At 34.7% G+C, this 19,342-nt stretch overlaps 2 protein-coding genes across 5 annotated transcripts in view; both read left to right on the top strand.

Annotated features, from left to right (window-relative positions):
- LOC127867807 (trichohyalin-like) overlaps positions 1 to 19,342 on the top strand; it is a 291,013-nt gene that overhangs the window by 249,845 nt on the left and 21,826 nt on the right. The gene's annotated exons all lie outside the window — the stretch shown is intronic.
- The window catches only part of LOC127867806 (uncharacterized), an 83,244-nt gene continuing 66,515 nt past the window's right edge, over positions 2,614 to 19,342 (top strand). For 2 of the 3 annotated variants that reach the window (XM_052409264.1, XM_052409266.1), the window contains exons 1-6: positions 2,614 to 2,735; positions 3,466 to 3,539; positions 3,750 to 3,921; positions 5,722 to 5,809; positions 6,164 to 6,294; positions 16,643 to 16,722. In XM_052409264.1, coding sequence (XP_052265224.1) covers positions 3,473 to 3,539; positions 3,750 to 3,921; positions 5,722 to 5,809; positions 6,164 to 6,294; positions 16,643 to 16,722 — 538 coding nt within the window. In that variant the 5' untranslated portion in view covers positions 2,614 to 2,735; positions 3,466 to 3,472. Of the gene's footprint in view, positions 2,736 to 2,821; positions 2,878 to 3,465; positions 3,540 to 3,749; positions 3,922 to 5,721; positions 5,810 to 6,163; positions 6,295 to 16,642; positions 16,723 to 19,342 lie in introns of those variants that run through there. The other variant, XM_052409265.1, reaches the window with a different exon arrangement.

Here is a 19,342-nt window from a genome sequence, read left to right on the forward strand (position 1 = left end):
TGGGTACTAATTGTGCGCCACTTATAGCTGATCTTTTTTTATATTGTTATGAAAGCGAATTTATGTTAGAATTATCTAAAACTAAACAAGTAGATTTCATTCAATTTTTTAACCTTACTAGTAGGTACATTGATGACATACTTAATTTAGATAATCCATTATTTGAACAATATATTCACAAAATCTACCCAAACGAACTAGTCTTAAATAGATCGTCTCAATCCAATACAGACGCTGCGTATTTAGACTTACATCCGACTATTAATAATAATATGATTAAAACTAGTTTATACGACAAACGGGACGACTTTAACTTTGAAATTGTGAATTTTCCGTTCCTAGATGGCAAAGGTCCTTCCTATGGTATATACATTTCGCAGTTGGTACGTTATGCCAGAGCATGTACACGTATTAAAGATTTTAATGATCGTAATCTTATATTAACAAAGAAATTGCTAAAACAAGGCTTTTTGTATCATAACCTAAGAAGTAAATTCGCTAGATTTCACTCAAAGTATGGTGAATTAATTTCAAAATATAATGTTTCTTTACAATGGCATTTAAATAATGGAATTTCCCATCCATCATTTTATGGAGATGTTTTGAAGCGTGTCCGCAAATTAAAATATGTTAAAGAAAATATTCATATTAAACTTTTCAATTTAATTAACTCGTTTTTATCAAAAAGATATGATGATGATGTACTTAAAAACACGTGCTTGATGGTTTTTGATTCACTATATATTTCTTCTCTTAAAATTTGGAATCATCAATGATATTATGGGCATTTTTCACATTTGAGCATAATTGTGTCTTTGTGTCGTTTGCACAAATCTGCATGAAACTACATTTAGACTCACATCTTACATCAAATCATTTCTGTCGTCAGTTGTCAAAACACCTATATACTGTTTGATTCCAATAATGTCGCTTTAATGGAAGTACCATTTTTATACATTTGATTCTTACTATTTATGTTAATCACCTAAACTTGTTTCATTAGTAGTTCAATTTTGCAGTACCGCCCCATTAATATTTTTATTTTTACTTTACAGTACTGCCCCTTGATTTTGTTCACGTCATTGTGTCTTCGCTTAATTCCCTTTTATTATTGTTTAATTTGAGTTACAATGCTATGAGGTTAAATTTATTTACACTTAAATGTATTATGAAAATTGCTGGGCCAAGTGTGAGGTTGCGCGCTCCAAAACCGGTTTAAACCCCCAATGCTTTGCATTGACCGTTCCAAGGCGGTGACCCCAGCTTTATTCTTATTTGTGTTTGTGTTGTTTTGTATTGTGCTGTATTGTGCTGTATTGTACTGTTTGGGTAATCGGTCACTTGCCTTAAATAAAGGGCCTACTAATTGTTTATAATAATAATTCAATACTACTCCAGCAGCTGAGTTTCACTTCTTTATATTGAATGTTATGATTTTATTTCGTATAATTTTTCATTGAAAATTTAATTTAAAAATAAAATAGCTTGTAATTTGCATAATATTACCTGCTTATATCAGGATACTAATTTTTTATTTACTATCGTGGATAAATTTTAACACTATATTGTAACGCGTTTTATCAATTTAAATTCCATTGATAGCCTGCGTGATTTTAAATAACCTTTTTTTCATGCATTTGGTTAAACTTTTGAACAGACTGTTAAAAGTTTATATTTTCTGATTTTGAATAAATACGCATTCAACCGCACCAGATAGGCATGGATTCCCTTTGCGTGATTCACTTTGGTAACACATGTTTATGATGATACCTTTCTAGTGTTTACCACTTTAGTTTCAAAGTGTACAAAATATATGTCAGAACATAAAGACGTATTACACCTTTCTCATGCTTTCTGGACTTTTCGTGTTCTGGTACACTGTTGATTTTGAAGTAATTATTTGCTGAAACTGCTCAGCAGCTACCTTGTCATTAAATGATTTGTCTAAATACTGTTCAATACTTGTCAGTTATACAAAAACAATTTCTTCAAAATATATTTGGCCAAAGATACAGCAAAGCGCTCTCTGGAAATAATTAACCTGTTGTTATTTCGAACAGGCAGACGATTCTCGATGCATTTTAGAATTGATTGTTACATTTCATTTCGCTTTTATTTACGTATTAATTCTTTGCCAACGTTTTTTTTTTATAGAGCTTCATTACTACAAAAGTACCGGAACAACACATGCACCATCTGGTTAAAGGAGTTATAGGCTGGGGAAATCTACTTTTAAGCCGTTTAGGAAAGATATGCGTTAAATACGTATGTTTAAAAAATATGTTTAACATAGAATAATAAAACTGATTAAAATTCGATGTGTTTGCTTCATTTGTATGTTCCTAATAAATGTATCAAGTATGTATTAATAACTTAGGTTATTTTTAAAAACTGAAGATAGTGTCGAAGCGTAAGTTCCGATACATCTTTGTTGAAATATATAATTTTTCAATAAATGCATTTAATTTATTAAAAACTTCGGTATTTTTTAAAAAACAAAATAAGCGCCGAAGCGTCTAACTATAAATACCGAAATATTCAATTTCAAGTGCTGAAATAACTACCAAGTGCCAAAGTGACTTAAGTCCGAACTGTCCAGGTGCCGAAATAATTAGGATTCCCCGGTAAGACCTTAGACCGTTTTATCGATACGTGAAAAGATCCAATTGTGTTATCAATAATATTTTTCGCGGTTAACACTATTTCCAAGTCCCTGTTGGCGATTAAATTTACACGTGAGTACTAAACTATAAATAAAAGCTCATGTGTGTATGATAAACTCTCAATTTTAGTTAATTTTTAAACAGTAATCTTTTATGTAATAGGTTTTCGGGAGTGTTGTTAAAGTCTTAAATCCAAGGAAACGCTACTTTAATTGTAACTTTTCTCCTTTTGACTTTATTGACTTAAAAATATCATCGAATATTCAAAGTTTAACTTATAAAATGTTGTTGATTTTGTGTGGAACTCGCCATACCTTGATATAAATACCTTGATATTAACTCGCTGCATCATGTGCATGGAATATTTATAGTTTTTCTGATTTATGGACGTTTCGTGCCACTAGACCAGTTCGTGCCACTGATATTTGTGTTGAAAAGGGTCCTTTAGGGGTAGACGTTTCGTCCCACTGATTTACATTTATAGGCTGAATTACATTTTGTTTATGTATTATTATTTAAAAATAAATATTGAAAATGCTTGAAATGCGTGTAATGAAAACATTTATAGTGAAAATAAGAGTCATGAATTTCTCAAATTTGTGAGAAACAGCCATTCTCACAGAAGGAAAAAAATCCCTGTGAAATAATTGTGTTTTTTATATGCTGATATGTAAATGGCAACACTTAACTATGTAATGAAGTTCAAGTATGCTACAGATTTAAATGTGTTGTTTTTATTTAGTTAAAATGTGAATGAAAAGAGAATAGAGAGGAATGAACTATCTATGTCATTTGTTTTTAGAGGAATAATGTCTGACAGTGATAACCCTCCAGAACTTGTGGATTCTTCTGAAGAAGAAGGGTCAGGAAAAACTGGTAATGCAAACTGTTAAAAAAAAAATCACCTTTTCTTTCATTCTTCCCAGCCTTGACACTAATTCATCAGTGAGTTATTGTAAAACAAAAGACAAAATGATCCTCATATAAATCATAAGTAACTGTGTATTACTATCATGCCAGCCATGATTATCATGGCCTGAATAATAATTGTATTAACCGAATAATAATTATGTTTTTCTTTCACAGCAAGCAGCTTGGCAGAGAAGTGGCTTAACAAAGATCGGAAGTTTTTGACAACACAAGAGAGCTGGATGCGTATTTTCTGCTTTTGTCCTTTTCTCTTTGGGTGCAACAATGTTGTATCTAAAGCATGGATACGTGCTCTCATTAATGTGAAGCTAATCCTTAATGAATCAAGGTAGACATTATTAATGAATTAATTGTACAAATTTGAAAAAGAATAAAGAATGTTTCAGTAAATGTGTTCATTGCTGAATAGTTTAAAGGAGAAAATAATTGTTATTGTAAAGCTATATTAAGGTAAATTAAACATTCTATAGACTTTTTATACGCCCGTCTATGACGGGACGTATTATGGTATACCCCGCGTCCGTCTGTCCGTCCGTCCGTCTGTCCGTCCGTATGTCTGTTAATGTCGTACGCTACGTCAAATATCCTTTGACAGATTTTCTTCAAATTTTAACACAATCTTAATATTGATAAACCCTGATCCCCTTTCGTTTTTGACGGAATTCTGAATTGTCGTTCCAGAGTTATGGGACTTTGTTCGTCAAAATTTCGTGATTTCATTGAATGTCCTACTGTAGCTATATAAAAATGTTAAAGTTGTTATAACTTTGGTATGCTTGGACCTAGAGTCTTGAAACTTGACATGAAGGTTGGCCAGAACTAGTAAGTAACCACTGGACATTTCAAGGTCATTCATTTGAAGGTCAAGGTCACTGTGACCTTGAATGTAAAAATGTTAAAGTTGTTATAACTTTGGTATGCTTGGACCTAGAGTCTTGAAACTTGACATGAAGGTTGGCCAGAACTAGTAAGTAACCCCTGGACATTTCAAGGTCATTCATTTGAAGGTCAAGGTCACTGTGACCTTGAATGTAAAAATGTTAAAGTTCTTATTTCATGTTATAACTTTGGTATGCTTGTACCTAGAGTCTTCAAACTTGAAATAAAGATTGGCCAGTACTAGAAGATGACCACTGGTCATTTCAATGTCATTCATTTGAAGGTCAAGGTCACTGTGACCTTAAATGTTAAAATGTTAAAATTGTTATAACTTTGGTATGCTTGGACATAGAGTCTTCAAACTTGACATGAAGGTTTGCAAGCACACTTAGATGACCACTGGTCATTTCAAGGTCATTCATTCTAAGGTCAAGGTCACACAAGGTCACTGTGACCTTAAATGTTAAAATGTTAAAATTGTTATAACTTTGGTATGCTTGGACATAGAGTCTTCAAACTTGACATGAAGGTTTGCAAGCACACTTAGATGACCACTGGTCATTTCAAGGTCATTCATTCTAAGGTCAAGGTCACTGTGACCTTAAATGTTATTGTTGTTCATGTATCCTACCGTAGCTCAAATATCCCCCGATGGATTTTTTATACGCCCGTCTATGACGGGACGTATTATGGTATACCCCGCGTCCGTCTGTCCGTCCGTCCGTCCGTCCGTCCGTCCGTCTGTTAATGTCGTACGCTACGTCAAATATCCTTTGACAGATTTTCTTCAAATTTTAACACAATCTTAATATTGATAAACCCTGATCCCCTTTCGTTTTTGACGGAATTCTGAATTGTCGTTCCAGAGTTATGGGACTTTGTTCGTCAAAATTTCGTGATTTCATTGAATGTCCTACTGTAGCTCAAATATCCTTCGATGGATTTTTTTCAAATTTCAACACAATCTTAATATTGATAAACCCTGATCCCCTTTCGTTTTTGACGGAATTCTGAATTGTCGTTCCAGAGTTATGGGACTTTGTTCGTCAAAATTTCGTGATTTCCATGCTCATGTACTTATAAAATAAACCATGTATTCAAATACAAATAAACTGAAGTAAAAAAATGATTCAAAGGGTTATTTATTACCTTACTACTTCATTGGCGAACGACGGGCGTATCATGCGCTCATGGCGCAGCTTTTATTTTATTTGATTTTGCTTTTAATTGTTCTTTTAATTGTTCTTAGGCAGTACGAGATTACTTATTTTGAGTGGCCAGAATGGGAGTGTTTGGACCTGCTGGACTTTGCAGTCAAAGAAACACAGAAAACACTTGTAAGTGCAAAAGCCTAGTAATTAAGTAAACCTCTCATCATGATCTTTTATTTTAAAATTCTAAATGTTATAAAATGTTGAAGCATGCTTTTGATTTATTCTTCTTTTAGCTGATTTCCTCCCTTTCAATGCCAAACTAGTTTTACAAATAAACTTTTATTGATCTATATACAAATGAAAGCTTGTGAACCCTGTAAGGGGGTAGGGCATTCTTCTCCCCTAAGGTGGGTCTTATATGTCAACCCTGTGAAGGTTGACCAAGAAATCTTGTTTGTCCTTCTGCTGGCATTTACTCCTTGCCTTTGTATTGTATGCATATAATAAAAATACCTTCATATGTTTCCTGACTTGAAGAGAAATCCCAAGAAGCTCAAAGAGGTCCTAGAGTGTGCAGAGATCCTTGAGGAATGCAAGTCGGGGGTTATCATTGATGACACTCTAGCCATTGAAGCAGCTGAGAAGTCAGTGTGCATAGCAGAAATATGGTAAGTACCACCTATAGGACGCCTCCACGCACCCTCTTGTGATGTTTTGTCAAATGTTCTACTCTCGTGTCTATATGATAATAATTATACATGTGGTTTAACATTATTGGAGGTTTTTTTTATATAAAGTTATGAATATGAAAGAAGTGTAACCAAATGGTCATTTACATAGCAAGAATATCAGATTTTTAAATCTTTTTCAAAGCAAATGAGATATTTTGAAAAAGTACATTTGTTAAAAAGTTATTGCGCTGTTTTTACAAATAGCAAACCTTCTCTATATAATATGGCTTAAACAATTAAATACTGTATTAATGTAATAGCTTTTATGTGTTAATTGAAATGTTGAATATACCATGTTTGATCAGTAGTAGATTGAAACTTTTTGAAACATGGTTTTCCTTTAATGTTAGACTCTTGATTAAAAAATAAATTGTTTTGTGGTTACTTGTTTGTATTTTTTTAATGTAAATATTTTTTTAAATTAAAATATGTGAAAAGGAATCTTCGAATTATAAATACAATCTCAGTCATTAACAGTTAACAAATTATTTCAAATTAGCCTTCAAAAAAGGTTGCACTTAACATGCCTTCAAGTTTATTATGTTTTGTTTGTATGTTTTAAAGGCATTAAATCAATTTGCGCTAGAGCAGACTTCCTGGGAATCCATCAACCATTAATTAATAAAATTTCCATTTCCAAAAATAATTGTGTGGGTTTATCCATATTGACACTTAAAATAGCCCAAAATCCATTTAATGCAGAGTTTAAAACACTATCCTATCCATGCAAGGCTTGAAATAACTTTCGATTTGCATTGCTCTATAAAGCTGCAGTCCTGATTCCCTATCAGTTATCAATGCAATGCTTTATTTAGCACTACAATCACCACTTTCTGTTTGCAGCATTAAAAATAGAAATTGGGTTTTTTCGGTACGCACTGAGTTGTTTCTATTTCAAGAGCTAAAAATAGTGGTTCATTTTAGTTTCAGTACATGAACAGGTTTAAAACTTCCGTTTTGCATGTGTAGTTCATTCATCATATCATATTTCAAAAGCTATTATCCAATGCAAACAGATAAGATTTTATTTGATGGCTGGTGTATTGATCAAGCCTATTGAAAGGTCAGGTTAATAAAAACAAGATCCCCATCAACCCATGGAAAATGCTTTATGACTTTGCTAAAATATTTTTTTTTGCATGCATTATTTTATGCAATTGGTGACTAAGTTCCATTTATTTAAAGTAAGTCAAAAATTCTGTGCAGATTTCCAATTATTATAGAATAAAAAAATTCTGATATTAATGCCGATTTCACTGCCACTTGCCAGAATTTAGAATTTTTAATTTGAGCTGACATAAGTGCAACAGCTCTGTACCATACGTATTCTGTTGAGTTTGAATTGGTTAGTGCAAGGTAAAATCCATATGAATAGAACTGAAACAAAAAATGTTAATTACATCCGGATTACATTCCGATATTATCTTAATTCAAATTGAAGTAAGTTTTAATAAATGCATCTTTCTATAAAGCTTTCAGGTTGTAATACTGTACACAAAGGACTGGACATTTTTTATACCTCCACCTGTCATTCTGTCTGTTTTTCACAAAATTTGAAATATGCCGGCGATGTCAATTCAACTAATTTGCTTGTTTATGTTTGTTTTTATATGCCAGTTAAAAAAAAAAGTATAATGACAGTTTTTTTTTCCTTCTTTGTGACTCGCAAAAAAAAACGGCCCTCTCACCTCGATTATTTTTTTAACTATAAATTAAGTCATAAGTTAACCTGATCCAGTGTAGAAAATAGAACATATTGCATAGTTAAATTATCTGTTGCCTTGAATTTGTTTTAGAAAACAGTAACATATGTTAAATTGATTATTTAAGGCTTTCCTTATTTTCCCCTAAATCCGGCGTTTCACATGATTTTTTTCCCCAAATCCAGCATTTCGCGTGATTTTTTTCCCCTCAAAAATGGCCAGGCCCTTTCCCCAAAATCAGATAAAAACCCCTGAATGGGACCATCTGAGGCAGGCGGGAGGATTTGGCAGATGGGCCAAGACAAAAATATATATTAGTGTTTTTCCCAGGAGAGCAAAGGGGCATGGCGCATTACTTTCAAAAAGGGCATTTTAGCGCGCAGTTAAGGCAAAAAAGGGCAAAAACGTTCCCTGAATACCTGAATTACGGGGCAACATGTAATCGCATTTGAAGCAGTTGTGGAAAAAATAACATATAAACAAGCACATTTAATGGTAATTGATGTATTTAACTTACTATGATTTATATTAATATATTTACCTTGCAATGTACATTTAAGTTCCATGCTGTTTCAATAAACTGTACAGCATGACAAACATAATAAAGCAATATATGCATATGAATCTGATTAAACACAGATCCACTAACATATAAATGAAACCATGTTTGTCTTATCCCATTTTCTAACAATAATCTTGCCAGATGTTTAAAATAACATTGCGAGTTAATTGATCGCTAACAATATGCAAACACTCGTTTCCGTGACATACATCCACCAAGTAGATTACAAATAAATAAATAATGTTGCTATCTAAAACATTTATGCATCGTTGATTATCACAGACATTTCATTAAATCCTTCTTAATGTATAATCTCCATCGTTAATTCGATCGTTTACGACGTTATTTGCCATTTTTGCAGAGTCGCAATTTAATTCTGTATAGTCCGCCATGTTGTTCAAATGTCAAATGATGTAAGCGACAGGTGCGCATAGCAACGTTAAATCGTATACGCGATTCGCATTTTGTTAAATTAGTATACGTCTCAGTAATTATTTCAATAATTAGATCTAATTATCTTAAAGACGAAAGCGATAAAGAATAAATTTGTTTGTGTTTTTAAATGTAATAATGCGTAAAAATATATGTTTTGATATAAGTGAATAATGCATGCAATGCACAATTGCCACGAGAATAACATCAAGTTTTTCATCAAAAGTCTCCGAAGTAACGATTTTATCGTGGAGGAGTACACATTGTCGACCGAGAAGTGGGCTTGGTATAACATAGCCTCTGGCATTATCGCTTGATACTGACACGGGGTTATTCACGCATGACTAATTCACAGCTTTGGAGCAGTCTAATCGAGCACTGTAATAGATTAAATCTGCATAGTCGATTAGACGTTCACGTCTATCGAATAAATCAAGCACAGTCGGAGCGTCACAGACAATCAAGGAAGCTGATTTTGCGGACCAAGTTAGATCTTAAGGCAATAAAGATGTTATGGATAAGGGCGTATAGCGAAATTTGCCTTTGAAAAGAAGGGCGCGTGGCGAAATTTGCCTTTGAAAAGGGCAGCGTGGCGATCGGGGAGGGCGGCGTGGCTTTTCGCCACGCTAAAATGGCCTGGGAAAAACACTTTATATGCTCAAGAAATCAAACAGTTTAAATTAGATCATCATGAAACTTTGTAATAATGATTTTGGCGCATAATATCTCTGTCATGTATGATACTCAGCATTGCATCAACCACTTCTGAATAATTATAAAAATGTAAAAAAAGAAATCAAATTTACTGTCTGCTCTCTCACTTTGTTTATAATGGATCATCATGAAACTTTGTGGTATGTTTGTGAGTATATGATCTCCACCAAGTTTGATTATTATGTTCTTCTCAATAAGAAAGTTTGGATGGACATACTACATTCAAATTGTGTGTGTAGGTCACTTAAATTGAAACCCTGCATGGGATAGGATTTTTTGCAGTTCAAGCAAAGGTCACGGTAATTTTAACAAAAAAAAGAAAATCATTTTCCACTCAATCACAAAGGTTGGGAACATGATGTAACATAAAAATATTGTGTGTCCATCTTTCCTGCAGACCAAGGTTGTGATTGCATTTTGGACCTGTCAGGTTAAGGTCTAGGTCACTTGCACTAAACATAGAAACACTGTTATCCCCGCCGATAAAAAATTCAGAGGGGATATAGTAATTGGTCCTGTCTGTCTGTGCGTCCGTCTTTCCGTCCGAAACTTTGTTCAGAGCATAACTCCAAATCTATTAAATGGATTTACTTTAAACTTAGGATATAAACAGATGGCAACTAGGAGAAGTGCAGTGACCAAGAACCATAACTCTATCTACCTTAGTTTTTGAATTATCTCCCTTTATATAATTTCAAACTAAATTTTTATCCAGAGCATAACTTTAAATCTACTGAAGGGATTTACTTGAAACTTGAAATATAAACAGATGGCAAGTTGGAGAAGTGCAGTGACTAAGAACCATAACTCTATCTACATGTACCTTAGTTAATGAATTATCTCCCTTTATTAAATTTCAAAGTAAATTTTATTTTTGTCCGGAGCATAAGTCTAAATCTACTTAAGGAATTTACTTGAAACTTGAAACATAAACAGATGGCAAGTAGGAGAAGTGCAGTGACTAAGAACCATAACTCTATCTACCTTAGTTTTTGAATTATCTCCCTTTATTAAATTTCAAAGTAAATTTTATTTTTGTCCGGAGCATAAGTCTAAATGTACTTAAGGGATTTACTTGAAATTTGAAATATAAACAGATGGCAAGAAGGAGAAGTGCAATGAATAAGAATCATAACTCTATCTACCTTAGTTATTGAATTATCACCCTTTATTTAATTTCAAAGCAATTTTTGTCCGGAGCATTACTCTAAATCTACTGAAGGGATTTACTTGAAACTTGAAATATAAACAGATGGCAACTAGGAGAAGTGTAGTGACTAAGAACCATAACTCTATCTACCTTAGTTTTTGAATTATCTCCCGTTATTTAATTTCAAAGTAAATTTTTTGTCCGGAGCATAACTCTAAATCTACTGAAGGGATTTACTTGAAACTAGAAATATAAACAGATTGCAACTAGGGGAAGTGCAGTCAACATGAACCATAAATCTTTCGGCCGTAGTTTTTTAATTATCCCCCTTTATATTTTTAATTTATATTTTATTAATAATTTTAAACTATATTTAATTTAATTTCGTGCTAAATATTTTAGCTTTTCAGGTGCCATGTTTTACAAATATTATTCTACTCTCTAAAACAAACGTCATACAAGTAAACACATTTGGGGGGGGGGATTTGGCACTACTGTGACAAGCTCTTGTTATCTTAATAATTTGAGTTAAGATTGAGGCGTTGCACTGAGATTTTGTTGCATATACGTAGGCCTAGCTAATGATTGCCCATGGACCACTTGGCTTAACCCTTTCCCCATCAGAAGCAAAGTCAAAAGGGCTTTTGCAACCAGCATAAAACCAGAACAGCCTGCGAGTTTGAATTTGAATTTAACTTTCTAAGTGACAACAAATGCCTAAAAATACGTATCTAAGTGCTAGAGGATTAAAGGGATCTTTTCACGCTTTGGTAAATTGACAAAATCGAAAAAAGTTGTTTCAGATTCGCAAATTTTCGTTTTAGTTATGATATTTGTGAGGAAACAGTAATACTGAACATTTACCATGGTCTAATATAGCCATTATATGCATCTTTTGACGATTTTAAAACCTAAAAATTATAAAGCGTTGCAACGCGAAACGATTGAATAATTTGGAGAGTTCTGTTTTTGTCGTTAAATTTTGTGAAACTACGAAGATTGCTTATATAAGGTATGAAATACTTCAAGCATATGTACTCGGCGGAATAGCTCAGTAGGCTAAAGCGTTTTTACTTCAGGACTCTGACAGGACTCCAGGGGTCACTGGTTCGAAACCTGGTCCGGGCAATGTTCTTTTCCTTTTTTTAATTTTATTCTCGATTTTTTACTGGAGCTTTTACGATCCAATAATTACATTTATCGATATAAAGCATTTAATGAATAAGTTCAAAAATGCCAAAATCTGTGAAAAGGCCCCTTTAAGGTCAATGTAACTGTTGCTAAAAATATATATCATTTCATCTTAATAAGTTGAGTTTCGATGGCGGTTTTATGAATTTTAGGAAATATATTTGTGTGTAGGTAGCAAACATTTCATACCTTGTATTGGAATCTTTTTAGCATTTGGGTCAAGTTTACTATTACCATAAATAGGAAAAACGTTTTTAGTCAATAACTTTAGCGTTATGAAGGAATTGTGCTGTCATTATGTGGATTGGTTGCTTACAACATGCAGACCTATCTTGGAATTGCATTTTTGTGCCAGTCAGTCAGGTCAAGGTTACTGTTACTTCAAATAGAGCAATTGTTTCTGATTAAAAACATAAGTATGGATGGCGATATTGCGCTGACATTGCGTATAGGTGGCTTACGTGCAGACAAAACTTTAGATTTGCACAATTATTTTAATTACTTGGTTAATTACATTAATATGTTAAATGTTGAAAACCTGGTTTCATGGCATTGTCATGTTTATTGTTGTCTCCATCATTTTTACAACAAATTAACACAACCTTTAAAGATCAATGTTACCCTACCTTAAAACGGATGTATTTTGTTGTTTTATGACATGAAGGGATATGTACAGTGTAAAAAACAATAACATGTTTTTGTTATTTTCAACATGTCTTATTGTGTTGTGGGTTGTCTATAGTTATTATCTACTAGTATGATGATCACAGTATTATGAAATGCTCAGGTACATGAATGAGCCTTACTCTGTGAAAACAGGGTTTATTGCAGTCTGCACAGGCCAATCAGGGACGACACTTTCAGCTTTAATGATGTTTTTTGTCTAAAGGAAGTCCTCTTATTAGCGTAAACCCAGTTTAGGGGGAAAGTGTAATCCCTGATTAGCATGTTTGGACTTGGCAGGCTAGTCTAAGACGACACTTAATGCACATGCATTATTCCCAATTGTACCAGAGCAGGCTAGTCTAAGACGACACTTAATGCACATGCATTATTCCCAATTGTACCAGAGCAGGCTAGTCTAAGACGACACTTAATGCACTTGCATTATTCCCAATTGTACCAGAGCAGGCTAGTCTAAGACGACACTTAATGCACATGCATTATTCCCAATTGTACCAGAGCAGGCTAGTCTAAGACGACACTAAATGCACATGCATTATTCCCAATTGTGCCAGAGCAGGCTAGTCTAAGACGACACTTAATGCACATGCATTATTCCCAATTGTACCAGAGCAGGCTAGTCTAAGACGACACTAAATGCACATGCATTATTCCCAATTGTGCCAGAGCAGGCTGGTCTAAGACGACACTTAATGCACATGCATTATTCCCAATTGTACCAGAGCAGGCTAGTCTAAGACGACACTAAATGCACATGCATTATTCCCAATTGTGCCAGAGCAGGCTAGTCTGAGACGACACTAAATGCACATGCATTATTCCCAATTGTGCCAGAGCAGGCTGGTCTAAGACGACACTTAATGCACATGCATTATTCCCAATTGTGCCAGAGCAGGCTAGTCTGAGACGACACTTAATGCACATGCATTATTCCCAATTGTGCCAGAGCAGGCTAGTCTGAGACGACACTAAATGCACATGCATTATTCCCAATTGTACCAGAGCAGGCTAGTCTGAGACGACACTAAATGCACATGCATTATTCCCAATTGTGCCAGAGCAGGCTAGTCTGAGACGACACTAAATGCACATGCATTATTCCCAATTGTGCCAAAGCAGGATAGTCTGAGACGACACTAAATGCACATGCATTATTCCCAATTGTACCAGAGCAGGCTAGTCTAAGACAACACTAAATGCACATGCATTATTCCCAATTGTACCAGAGCAGGATAGTCTAAGACGACACTAAATGCACATGCATTATTCCCAATTGTGCCAGAGCAGGCTAGTCTAAGACGACACTAAATGCACATGCATTATTCCCAATTGTACCAGAGCAGGCTAGTCTAAGACGACACTTAATGCACATGCATTATTCCCAATTGTACCAGAGCAGGCTAGTCTAAGACGACACTTAATGCACATGCATTATTCCCAATTGTACCAGAGCAGGCTAGTCTAAGACGACACTAAATGCACATGCATTATTCCCAATTGTACCAGAGCAGGCTAGTCTAAGACGACACTTAATGCACATGCATTATTCCCAATTGTGCCAGAGCAGGCTAGTCTAAGACGACACTAAATGCACATGCATTATTCCCAATTGTACCAGAGCAGGCTAGTCTAAGACGACACTAAATGCACATGCATTATTCCCAATTGTGCCAGAGCAGGCTAGTCTAAGATGACACTTAATGCACATGCATTATTCCCAATTGTGCCAGAGCAATGCTCAAATAAATTGTTTACAGTGCAATTTTTTTTCTAGCTTTGCTATTAATTTCTTTGTAGCTGCATCACACAAGACTGTTAATAATTCTGAAAACACTTGTGAATAGGTTTTCCCACAGGATTGTTTAAAAGGATGTTGGGCCTAGTCAAGTTGGATTTGAGAGGGATATCCCATTCAATCTTGTCTAAAAAATTGCATATTAGGGCAATTATTGGTGCAATATGGGGATATTGATTGGTGTATGAAATAATTAATTATTGACTTGATTTTAAAACAAAATATTTAAGAAAACAATGAAGGTATGTTTATATTATTTTATGGTCTTGTAGCTTATGTTGTTGTTCATCAATGCTATGAGACCTCGTGATCTGTACATTACTTCTGGCATGGATCAAATTGTCAAAAGTTCAAACATCCAGTTCAGGATTCATGCAAGATTGTTGAAAAACAATAACATAATTCTATTTTTCAACTTACCAGTATTAAGAGTCTAAGATAAAAATAATAATTATTTTGTAAAAGAAATTACCAAAGTACCATCCAAAGGATCTTAAAGAATAAAATACTCTATACATGTATTTACAATATTAATATATGTATAGAGCATTTTTGTATAAAGGTCCCTTTGGTACCACAAGTGTGATGAGCAATCATGGAAAAAAAATTCTATTGATTATAATATTATGCGCACGTTTCTGGTTGTCATGACAGTATACATGTACTTGGTGATGTAACATCTGATGTAAGTGTGTCGTGGGGCACTTCTTTACTTATTTTCTTGCAAAAAGTATATCTAAAGGACATTTATTTACTGTCTTTTGTTTCGAAATTTTGATCATGAAGGGAACTGAAAGTCATATAAAATTAAGTTTGTTCAAATTTAATTATGTTTAATTATAATATAATATCAATCCTTAAGTCAATTGTCAATCTTACTATTCATAATATAAACAAATACACGAAGCAATTAACAGAAAAACTGCTTTGATTTTCTGATTATCCGTTCTGTTGATGATCTACATTTAAGTCAGAGTTTAACCCTTTCCCCCATAAGAAGCAAAGTGAAAATGGCTTTTGCAGCCAGCATAAAACCAGAACAGCCTCGAGTAACTCGCAGTCTGTTAAGGTTTTATGCTGTTTGCTGCTCATCAGTAACTACGCGAAAAAAAGAAGCCTTTAAAAAATTGAATTTATTAAGGAAGGTCTTTAATTGAATTAATCTTTCTAAGGGACTACAAATGCGTCAACATATGTATCTTAGTGGTAAAGGGTTAAAACTATATGGTGGAGAACCTCACAGAACTACTTTTGCAAACTTCAAATACTCTGCACATTCTATGTTTTCAAACTGTTTTGTTTATGAACATGTAGCACTTTAAAATAATATGTACATGTAGGTCACAGTCACAAGTATGTACTGAATGTTCTTCAGCCAGTAAGGTTTTCATTTGCTTTGAAAATGCTTTTTTGCGTGATTCTTTATTTGATTGGTTTTTGTTTATTTAAACTATTTGCTTTTTGAATTTTTGATAATTACAATATGTATGCCCATTTTTGATAAATTAAAAACAAAATGTTGTTTAATTGACTACTTGAATGCAAAAAACCGAGCTGAATCAGTTTTACGTATGTTTTGTAAACATTAAATGTATTTAAATATAAAATACACAGAGATTTGTAAAATTATAATTGCAGATGAAATATACCAGACATTTTTTGTGCATAATACAGTTTACAATTGTCTTAGCGTTCGAGAAAAAACTCAGAACTTTTACATGGCAGCTGCAAGCGATTGTCCTCTTAAGGAAACCAAAGTCTAGTAATGTAATCGTCTTATTCAAGTACCGACTCTGCTAATTGATTATTCCTCAACCAAGCTAGCCCCGCATGCTTAGGACTAACATATTTTGGCTTATAAACATGACATGGTGGGTGGGGATTTAAGGAATTTGCTAGACCACTCCTGATTCTGAATGCATGTCGGACACAAGAGGGCTGTAAGGCCTGGGGGAAACCATGCTTGTGAAATGAAATCTTTATTCTATTTCAGAATGTATTTTCCGTTTACTTCAGCTTTCAACAAAATTTAATGTACATGAATTTGATTTCAGGGGATGTGTATTAAAACATGAAAATGCCATAAAGAGAGCAAAGGCTGCCAAATTTGCTGTGTTGTACATTATAAAAATATGTAAGTAGACTTGTTGAAGTTATTTCTTTTATTCTAATATGAAACATGCACACATTATTCTGTTCTGTGCATACCAACGCCCATACATTGAATAAACTATTTAGGTGCACAGGAAATTTTTATTATACCGGACCCTACTAAATGAACCCCCACTAAACGAAGTTTAGGGGGGTATATAGGAGTGAGCTTGTCTGTCGGTCGGTCTGTGTCCGCTCTCTTATTAGCTCATCTATTTTTTGAAAAAAAATTATGAGCTATTGTCATCACGTCGGCGTCGGCGTCTGCGTCGGCGTCGGCGTCCGGTTAAGTTTTGCGTTTAGGTCCACTTTTCTCAGAAAGTATCAATGCTATTGCATTCAAACTTGGTACACTTACTTACTATCATGAGGGGACTGGGCAGGCAAAGTTAGATAACTCTGGCGTGCATTTTGACTGAATTATGTGCCCTTTTTATACTTAGAAAATTGAAAATTTTGGTTAAGTTTTGCGTTTAGGTCCACTTTTTTCAGAAAGTATCAATGCTATTGCATTCAAACTTGGTACACTTACTTACTATCATGAGGGGACTGGGCAGGCAAAGTTAGATAACTCTGGCGTGCATTTTGACAGAATTATGTGCCCTTTTTATACTTAGAAAATTGAAAATTTTGGTTAAGTTTTTTGTTAAGGTCCATTTTATTCCTTAAGTATCAAAGCTATTGCTTTCATACTTGCAACACTTATTTACTACCGTAAGGGGACTGTGCAGGCAAAGTTATGTAACTCTGACTGGCATTTGGACGGAATTATGGGCCCTTTATACTTAGAAAATTGAAAGTTTGGTTAAGTTTTGTGTTTTGGTCCACTTTACCCCTAAAGTATCATAGATATTGCTTTCATACTTGGAACACTCGCAAACTATCATAAGGGTACAGTAAAAGGACAAGTTGCATAACTCTGGATGTCATTTTTACGGAATTATGGCCCTTTTTTGACTTAGTAACTTTGAATATATGGTTAAATTTTGTGTTTCGATCCACTTTACTTCTTAACCCTTTGCATGCTGGGAAATTTGTCGTCTGCTAAAATGTCGTCTGCTGAATTTCTATAATTAGCATTTTCTTTGATTTTTTTTCAAAGAATACTATCAGAATAGCAAACAGTTTGGATCCAGATGAGACGCCACGTTCTGTGGCGTCTCATCTGGATCCAAACTGTTTGCAAAGGCCTTTAAAATTCAGCTCCAGCGCTTTAAGGGTTAAGTATTAAGGCTATTGCTTTCAAACTTCAAATACTTTCATGCTATCATGAGGTTACTGTACCTGGCAAGTTGAATTTTACCTTGACCTTTGAATGACCTTGACTCTCAAGGTCAAATTATTAAATTTCTCTAAAATTGCCATAACTTCTTTATTTATGATTAGATTTGATTGATACTTTGACAAAACTACTCTTACCTGACATACCACAATAGACTCCACCCAAACCATCGCCCGTGCCCCCCCCAACGCCCCTCCCCCCTATTTTTTTTTTTTTTTTTTTTTTAAGATCATCTCACAAATGACCACCACACCCTCACACTATACCCCCCCCCCCCCCACCCAACCCCCTCCCCAATTTTTTTTTAAACGCTTAAAAAACAAAACTATTTATTTTGATTATTTTATGTTTGAAATACCGTCCAACCATCGCACCCAAGAATCCTCCCCCCCCCCCCACCCCCCCTCCCCCCACCCGAATCCCCCCCCCCCCTATTTTTTTTTTTTTTTTTTTTAAGATCATCTCACAAATTACCACCACACCCTCACACTATACCCCCCCCACCTCACCCCCCCCCCCATTTTTTTTATGAAACGGTTTAAAAACACAAATATTTATTATTATTATTTTATGTTTGAAATACCGTCCAACCATCGCACCCAAGAATCCACCCCCACCCCCCCACCCCCCCCCCCCGATTTTTTTTTCCTTTTTTTCGCATTTTTGGAAGAAAATGTAATAAATGTCCACACCCCCACACAATGCACCGCTCTTCACTCCACCCCTCCCTCCTTTGTGATTGAAAATGAGAGTCCCTTCACCATTAAAAAGAAAATAGATGAGCGGTCTGCACCCGCAAGGCGGTGCTCTTGTTCAAGTAGTTTTCATCCGATCTTCACCAAACTTGGTCAGATGTTGTATATAGATGATGTCTAGGCCAAGTTCGAACATGGGCCTTGCCGGGTAAAAAACTAGGTCACGGGGTCACTTAGTGCGTTTTAAACATTCAGCATGTTGTCCGCTCTGTAATTCAAGTAGTTTTCATCAGAGCTTCACCAAACTTGGTCAGAAGTTGTATCTAGATGATGTCTAGGCCAAGTTCAAACATGGGTCATGGCAGGTCAAAAACTAGGTAACGGGATCACTTAGTGCGTTTTAAACATTGAGCATGGTGTCCGATCTCTAATTCAAGTAGTTTTCATCCGATATTCACCAAACTTGGTCAAAAGTTGTATCTAGATGATGTCTAGGTCAAGTTCGAATATGGGTCATGCCGGGTCAAAAACTAGGTCACTGGGTCACTTAGTACGTTTAACACATTCAGCATGGTGTCTGCTCTCTAATTCAAGTAGTTTTCATCCGATCTTCACCACACTTGGTC

This window comes from Dreissena polymorpha, chromosome 2, assembly GCF_020536995.1.
Source record: "Dreissena polymorpha isolate Duluth1 chromosome 2, UMN_Dpol_1.0, whole genome shotgun sequence".
NCBI classification, from domain to species: domain Eukaryota; kingdom Metazoa; phylum Mollusca; class Bivalvia; order Myida; family Dreissenidae; genus Dreissena; species Dreissena polymorpha.